Genomic DNA, 9,041 nt, shown 5'->3' with positions numbered 1-9,041 from the left:
AAGATACTATGCCACATATCATCTATGTACATAATGAAACATTAAAGCATACTTCGTATATCAAAAGTTTCACACCTTATGCCCCATCCTTGTTTTAAAAATCTTTCTGCCTAATCCCTAAACTCTTGATCTCGGTACAATAATAATCAAACCAAGTCCATACGTTGATATTAGTGGATAGGTATCAAGGAAGTATAAGCAAGGGTAGTTCATCGAGAACCAAGCTACGGGTATCAGATATCCAAGGCGAGGTAGAAATACCTATATCGTTGCAGTCAAACCATCTCAAATCAAATAAACACTTATCAAGTCCTCACGTTCATAGGAGAAAGAAAATAGATCTTTGATGCTAATTTCTCGACGTACACCACAATCTAGGCACCCTCTATAGAAACCCTAGTCAGACTATGACTAGATTCGTCCATGATAACACTCTTAAATCCAATCCCCTCGATCAGTCCAATTACCAGGTCAAATGTTAGAATCTTCCGTATCTTTTGCCATGAAAACTCACCTCAAGTGCAATCAAGATACAGACCCTCATTCTAGCGCTCTCCACTATTTGGTACTCAAGTATAAGAATCCACAATAAGATAATTCATAACTCGAGCCAGCCGGTCCCAAGAGTAAATCATCCATATTAAAGATTCCTACCCGACGTACATATCTATAGTCTCCAAGTACCATGAGAAAGGTTTAAAACCTATAACATGTCACGCTTAATACCTTAAGCTCAAAAGAGCACTTAACCTTTTTCACTCATCCACGAATCCAGGGCCATAACACCACTTGGCCCAAGCTCACTCCGCGCAGAGACCACGCGAAGCAGGTCTGATACCACCTGTAACAGCCCCACCTTCCCCTAAGGCGAACCAAAGGGTATGGCGGACCGCCTGCCTAGCTCTCGCCAAGACTACAGAGTCAAATCACAAAACCCTACATAGCGCACAATCGAACCCCAAGAAAACAATCAATCGAAGACTATGACGTTGAAAAACATGATTTCTAAACCATAAGATACAAGGGTACTTTGAAGAAACACCTCAACAGGATTGAAAATGAAAACGAAAATGCAAACGGAAGCGGACATATCACAATCCGGCCAAGATATGTCCGGATTTTCGGCCGGATTTCTGGCCAGATTCGAGGCAGTGAGCAACCCAAAATTTTTCAAAAACCCGTGCTAATCCGGCCAAGAACTGGCCGAATACACGGCCGGATTCGGTGAACAGTACCCGCCAGAAATTTCTTTCCCTGTTCAAACGCCATGCTCGTTCGATCATCCAATGGTTACAAGTAGCAACTCAAGAAATCCAAAGGTACCATCTCAAACGAATACACTTAATCTACATGATTAAACACTTAAATACATGCATTGAAAACTTTACAAATCAAAGCGTGATACCTGATTAAAAGACAATTTAAAGTTTTGATTACAAAAGAATGTTTACACTAGCTCGACCCTTTCTTCAAAATCACGATTCAAAAATGTTGTTCTCTATAAGGAAAAATAAAGATAACGGGAAAGGGTGAGTTTACGCTCAATAAGGTACCAAATACAAGTAGTCACGAATCATAGCATTTCACTTTCAAGACATATATACCCAACATTTAAGGAAATGAACAAACACCTCAAATGAAAAGGATACAAGAGCCAAAATTTCCATTGCAGTACTTGATCCAAACCCGTTGACTCTCCGTCAACGTATATAGAACAAACATGTCCATAGACCCCACTTTACACCAAATTTCGTCCACCAAACATACCCCTTACCGGATCCGAACACCTCAAAAGAAACAGAAGTGGTAATACTCGAATATACCGGAAATCCAGAGTCTCCAATATTCAAAGATTTCCTAGAAACAGACTATCGTAATTCGTTATCTAATCGACCAGGCCCTTGCCGGCTCGACTCGAGTAACTAGCCACAGGATTTGAGCTCAGAGGTAACAGAAAGGTCGTTGGGTGCAACGTCCAAACGACAGCAGATTAAGCACAGGTAACAATTTCAAATTTTCACAGTAAATAGGCATACAGACAAGAGAACGAATGTGATAAAGTACACCCTCGTCTCAAACAGAATAAACAGATAGTATAGTCATTCAAATCACAGATTGCATGAGCAGAAACCAAGTTAAGCAACAAATGAGGGGAGTGGTACACTCACCAGTTCAAGTAAAACAAATTCAAACGTTTTCTCTCGAAGTACTTCCTGGATCACTGGTACGTCCTATAAACGATCAAAGTAAAACAACTATGGTTCCTATGGGAACAACATTCACAAATGGAACTCAACTACAAGTCGTATGCCTATCCAAATGAACTACGAATGCAAAGGTGTAAAAGCGTGATTTTGGGAACGAAAAGGTAATGTGAGGACCTAGGGCTTGAACGACCCAAAAGCCCTTCATTTATACCCCAAATCAAACCAAACTCAAAAGAATCCAATATCCCCAAAAAAATTGGACAGCATACCCCCCTAAATTCCTTTACTTTCCACCCTATAAACAACACCAATACCATCTCAATTCAACCACATTTGCACATACAAATCATAGGCTATAAAATACACCTTTCGGCATGATAACCACAACTGAAGCTACACTTATCGGATTGAGACGAATCTTGTGGCGTTTCGAAGCCAATACATATATCTACATTTCTTATGAAAACCTCCAAAGACAAATCATGCATTTTCATGGTCAAAAATTGAAATCTCAGAGAGAACAGAAAACTGTCCGTGAAACAAGACTTGTGGGCAGTCAAGGGTATTTCAATTATTTTACAAGCTACAGTGCTCCGATTGAGCTGAAATTTTGCAGGCAGCTAATTAACACCATTTGCTACAACTTTCATGTTTTGACCTGAGCCTGATTCGGCCTCTAACATGGACAAATTAAACAGGTCAGAACAGATTCATCCTTAAAGCTGGAAAATTGGAGTTAAGGCTAGAAATTTCTTTAGGCAAGTCCATCTAGCACATAATGCACTAGTTTATCACATAACAAAACTAGCAAACCATGGCTAATCATTAAGCTTCATATGAGGGCAGAATATTCACCAAAAAAATTGAAATTTCCATAATACTACTTCAACTATGAAATATGCTCATAAAACTATCAAAATTACAACTTTAAACCACTAATTTGCAATTATTAGAAGCAAAGACGAATTTTCTTAGCAAATTACCTTGGAACCTCAAGAAAATGGTAGCTTAGTATCTTTCCTCCCAAACTCACTCCACTACAAGCTTTAATCCTCCTTAGTAAACAACTTTTATGGAGTAGTTTGTGATTTGGTTGGTTGAAACTCAAGATTGAGCAAGAAAATGGAGTTGGAGTTGAAGGTTTTCCTCTTGTTTTTCTCCTCAAGGAATTTGGCCAAGGAAGACAAGAAAGGGAAGGAATTTTGGTCAAAATTGAAGTTTAGGAAAGTTAAATAAGCTTGGGCAAAGTCCATCTTCCAATAGTGTAGTGACACTTGGCTCCTTTTAGGGTTTAAACTTATCTTCTTTCTCCCAATGGTTAATCTATCTAACTAACCTCTAATCATCTCCTAACACCTTGTAAAATAATATTCCTTTGCAAAATTTCAACTAATCGTCAAAGTTTTTATCACACTAACCGCACTAGCGGGTCCCATGTCCATAACGCACTTCAAATTTAATAGGAACTAACGTATACTAGGAAAATGATTTAAAAACTCTACTCACTTATAAAATCTCTGAAAAAAATCAAAATAATAGGATATAGTGAAGAAAAATGCATGCGAGGAAATAAAATAAAATAATATAAATTAAGAAAAATTTACGGGTTCTCACAGTTGGACTTTTTGATGCAGTGTATCATTCCTTGAACCCGTCTCTGCCTTACTACCGCAAGAAAATACCTTGAATTGCTATCTCCATGACAAAGCCATTTGACCCTGGCCTTTGGCGTCCAAAACTGCTCTTCAACTGACAGTGCATGCCGCAGCTCTGCCTGTGCCTTATTGAGCTCAATCTGACACTCTTCTGAATCATCTTGATCCACAACCTCCTCTACTCGTTGGACCGCCATTTCCGCAAAACGTACAGCATCGATAACGTTCCCAAAGTGTTGCTTGTTCCATGATTGAATAGCCTTCCTCGTTGCCAATAATTTAGAGCACAAAACGCGCAACGGAGATCCACTCACATCTTGATTCCAAGCCTAGCGAATCACCTCCAAGAATTCTAGTTTGGTAGTCCAAACATTCAAGAAGCGGAATGGCCGAGGTTTATTATCTGACCGAGTCGAAAACGAAATCTTCAATGGTGCATGATCCGAGAGATGTCTTACCAAGTGAAACACAGAAATGGCGTTAGAGAGATCCAAACAAGACCCATTGACTAAAAATCTGTCCAACCTTTTTGAAATCCTAGCTCTACTCCGCCGATTATTAGACGATGTAAAGCTAGCTCCTGAAAAGCCTACATCAAAAACCCCAGCCTCCTCCATGAAAGACATAAAATCCGCCCCTTCCGCTATAGCAAATGGACGACCCCCCCCTCCCGTTTTTCATGAGGTGCCAATATGACGTTAAAGTCACCCCCAATACACTAAGAAAGTAATCTAGGTTTATCATGTAATAAGGAACACCATAACTCTTTGTGCTCCTCCACTGAGCACTTTGCATGAACAAAGGACGTGACAATTGGACTAGGGAGCAATGGACTTTGAACATCTAGAGAAATATGCTGATCCGAACTATCAACGATCGAGCAAACAAAAGGCCTACTATAGAATACCCAAATATCACTCGAGCAATTAACAAACACATAATCAAATAATAAACGTAAACGAATGGACTCAATTTTAGATACGTCTAGTTTTGGCTCACAAAATCACAACAAAATGAGCATGATGAAGCCGTACTAGTTTAATCAATCTTCTTAGATTAGGTGCTTTTGCTACCCCTCTAATATTCCAAAATATTCCATTAATCATGAGAAAGAACCTGGAATGAGTTTTTGGATGATGTCTCTGACCGTAACTGTCTGTTAGATGGGAAACAAGCCCGCACACCCTTCCTCCACGTTTGTCGGAAATCACTGTCAGTCACCTCTAATTGATCAATGTTTAGAGCGTGCATTGATGATTCCAGCATCTTTTCTTGTGGGACGCCCATTCGTGGAGACAAATTTCCTACAATCACTACAAGAAAATCAGGCTTTTGTGACAACCAAATGTCATCATTAAAAATCAAAAAGTTGTCATTATAAGAGACAACTTTTTCCGTTGTCACGTGGTTGTCACAGATTCTATGTCACAAATGAGTCCATGTGACAACTTTAAACAAGTCGTCACAGAATCATATTATTCCATGACAAAGAAAAACTCGTCACTAACTAAAACTATTTTGTGACGACTTTTCTTGTCATTGCTTCACCTGTATTTTTGTCATAGATAATGTAAAAGTCGTCACAAATTTCATCTCTACAATGATGACTTTTACATGTCACTTATAATCCTGTTTATTAGTGACAAGAATTGTTGTCATTGGTTGAACTTGTAGCTAGTGACAACCTTCCCTGATGTAGTCACTGAACTTTGTTTACAATGTTTGAAATTTGCCATAAAAAGCCTACTTCTGTTGCATTTTCCACAACCATAGCAGAAAATTGTGGCTCGACTAATGCAAAAAACGATAGTAATTAATGTACAATGAACCCTCATATATATATTGTTATAAACATCTCTAAATTCATCAAAACACACATTAACCAAAATGGGTTCCAAAGCCCACATTAGTTCAAGTACTAACAGCCATTATCCATCCAAACAATAGAGTACTAAGTCCACATCAGTTCAACTAGTAACAGCCATTACGCATCCAAGAAAACAAAGTACTCTTTCCAAGCAAAAACATAGACTAAAGCAGCAATTTGTGTCAAACTGAAGTCATCTTCATGAGCATATCCAAAAGCCAACCTTTTTCATCTCCTCAAGAGCATTTAATAGCATTGTACTGCATTGGAAGAAAAGTATCATACCCATTAGAATCGATTTCAGTCAAAAAAATGCCATTACAAGCATACACTATTGAATTTGAATGAATAGTCATACTGAACAAAAATCCAATTAAGTCAATATGATAAGAGATAAAAGAATCAGTCAAACAAGAGTTTCAACCAAAACATACGAATTAGAATATAGATAAAATCTGCCCAAAGTACCTTGTTAGAGATCAATAAAGTCAAGTTTGTTTCAATTCTACTATTAAGGGTTATTTCAACCAAAATTAACTTGATATAATTGACAAATTAAGCTTAAAGAGTGGCTTCTATAAATAAGAAAATGACCCCACCAACTTAGTAAATTTTCTATTGAATCCGCACCCCAAACTCATTGCATCCAGGCAAATTATAAGTTCTCATAGTAAACTGGAAAATGTCATTGAGAGTCACAGCCGCTGTTAATGTGTTACCATGAACAACTCTAACTTCAAGGTCTGGATGCTTGTTCACAAATAGTGTACCACCTCCATTCAGAGCCTCATTTTGCAAGAAGATGGATTAGGAAACTAGAATAGTTAATTAAGCCAAACCGTTACGATTACATATTTTTAGAATTCATTTAGAATCTGCAAATATAATATAAAAGGGCTGTCCATTTTGCAGATAAAAAGCTCATTCTTGTCAAGGTTTTCACATTGTTTATCAATGGATTGAGATTACTTTGCAAAAATTTGCAAATTGTTTTGATCAAAATTTTCTGATCTAACCATCTAGATTCAACGTTGTCTTCATTAAGACAATGTCAGAATTGTTCAATATAGGCTCTTCTATTTAATTATAATGCGCTAATTTAACACTGCAGTGCGGGAAAAATTGAAATGATGAGTATATATGACACAAAACTGTATGAAATCATAGATAAATGTATGAAGGGCAATGCTGACACAATACTGTATTTTGCAGGGCCAAATTACGAATTCCTTTTTTTTTATAAGGATAAGGACAAACATCTCATACTTATATGTCTTCAATTGGATTTGTCATTTCTCAAATCAAGCCACAGTATGTTTGAAATTTGTAGGGCCAAATTAAAATTCCAAACTTTGGTGAGTACATTGATAGATATTCCGTACTTACATGGGTGTAATTAGAATTTTGCACTTCTCAAATCAATCCAGACTATCTAAATAATGAAGGTTGCTTGTCATAAATGTCTGCTAACGAACAACAACTTATGAAGATAGTTTCAGCTATCACAATCTGTACTCATAGATACAGCAGGCCATTGCATGTGGCTTTCCTTACCAACATTAACTCATGCCAGACAAGTTCCCAACGGCCCCTATTTTGTCATATGGACTAAATTTCATTGAACTTGTGAGATTGATATTACAATCTAATTTTCCTTTGACATCAAATTCCTTCTCCTTTGTTCAATAAACAAGCAACTAATTCTCTGCTTTTAACATCAAAAAGGAAACAAAAAATGGCTAAGTTGGCCAACTAATGAAAGCAAGACTAGATATATTAAAGGAACACAAACTTTGAAAAGTCAAAATTATTTTATAGTATTTTCCAATTTTCAGCACCATTACCATCACAAAATTGTCTCTAGTCCTTGAAAACAAATGAACAAATGATTGAATGTCAAATCTCCAACAAAATTTACGAAATAAAAACAGGGGACTAAAATGTATTTATCTTTGGTATCATACCAGCCAAGAAATTAATGAAAGCTGATTATACATGGTTGCCTCTTTGTGTAAATGCAGTTTTAGTGCAATTCTGCCCAAAATCTCAAAGTTACTACTGTAAAAACCTTATAGCGATTAGAATATGTAATCTACAATAACTTAATAACTAAAAGACTTCAAAATCTGCTAGTTGCACTCCGATAGTGTAAGGTGCTGGATCTAAAAAGAAAAGGAAAGTTACCTCTATGGGTGAGAAGTTCCTGCCGAATTGGAAAAAAATGCAACAAAGCTAGGTTAACAAAGCTATCGGCAGTTTAACAAAGCTTAGCCCCTTCAGTACCATACACAACCAGAGGACCTTTCCTGCAGATGTAGCGGCAGTTACACATCTTACCCTTTCCTGGGCAGATACCCTGGCTGTCCTTAGCCTTCTCAGCATCAGGGTAAGCCCCAATTTTCTTGAGAAGACTGATAGCGTTGGAGGTTTTCTCCATGGCCTCAGCAGAATCGGAGATCACACAGGGGATTTGCAGGACAGACTCAATGCTGTGGTCACGGGCCATGACAAGGGAAGGCACTGCAGAGAGGGCGATGGCAGAAACCACGGCATACCGTTTCTTGTTGACTGGGACCTTGCGGTGCCAACGGCGCCAAATCTTGGTCAGAGCAAACATGCGGCCGCTGCGGCATATGTTGCCATAGGCACCCTTGCCGACACGGTGAGTGCCGTCGCCAGGAACACCAGAGATACGGGAAACAGCATGACCAGTACCCCATGACTCGGCGAAGGTCTGGTGGCCAGCGGACCTAGAGACGGCGTAGGGTTGGCGAGAGTTCTTGGAGATGTCGCGATAAACGTCTTGGAGGATGTCGGGCCGGATTGGGGCTTTCATGACGTCAGGTAGAAGGAGGGAGTTGGCGTCGGCCTCCATTTCATTCTCAAGAGGGATAACGGTAACTACAGGAAGAGCAGCGGCGGAAGCCATTTCTGATGGGGGTGAAAGGTTTGTGAATTGGTATACTGCATTTTAGATGTCTTAAATTTTGGCTAAATTATTAGTACATAGAGTCAAACGGTGTCGTTTCCCTAAAGTCCCTTCAGCCAGCCATGCCACTTGAAATTTTTAGTTTGCCGCTCTTAGTTCCGTACATATAAAAAGCACCCCTTTTCCTTATTTAGATGCAAGAAGTGCACGCTTTCTTTGTCCTTTCACCAATCTCTCTCTTTTTTCTTTTTCTCATCATTATGTAATTAAGTTTTTCTATTGTTTTGAGTTTTATTATTTTTTTACTCTCGGGTTGTGCTAAAATAATAGAATATGACAATTTAGTGTGTTTGGGCAGATTTTTTTTACCAATTTTAACTAAT

The 9,041-nt window shown here is 38.3% G+C and overlaps 1 protein-coding gene across 3 annotated transcripts; it reads right to left on the bottom strand.

The window, feature by feature from the left end:
• Positions 1–5,693: 5,693 nt before the first annotated feature.
• Positions 5,694–8,676, bottom strand: LOC113781208 (60S ribosomal protein L4-like). 3 transcript variants are annotated; one of them, XR_003469558.1, is made up of 2 exons: positions 7,914–8,676; positions 5,694–5,989 (listed from the first exon to the last, which is right to left on the bottom strand). XR_003469558.1 is itself a non-coding variant. In XM_027327087.1 (2 exons), the coding sequence occupies exons 1-2, from the start codon at positions 8,656–8,658 to the stop codon at positions 5,976–5,978; spliced, it is 606 nt and encodes a 201-aa protein (XP_027182888.1). In that variant the 5' UTR covers positions 8,659–8,676; the 3' UTR covers positions 5,694–5,975. The 3 variants fall into 3 exon arrangements, 1 of the variants encoding a protein (XP_027182888.1); XR_003469559.1 differs by lacking the exon at positions 7,914–8,676 and adding an exon at positions 6,088–6,119; XM_027327087.1 differs by having other exon boundaries at positions 8,067–8,676.
• Between the last annotated feature and the right edge of the window lie 365 nt (positions 8,677–9,041).

Source organism: Coffea eugenioides, chromosome 8 (genome assembly GCF_003713205.1).
Source record: "Coffea eugenioides isolate CCC68of chromosome 8, Ceug_1.0, whole genome shotgun sequence".
Lineage (NCBI taxonomy): Eukaryota > Viridiplantae > Streptophyta > Magnoliopsida > Gentianales > Rubiaceae > Coffea > Coffea eugenioides.
Note: the sequence above shows the minus strand (reverse complement) of the source record. Positions and strands in the feature narration are given on the sequence as shown.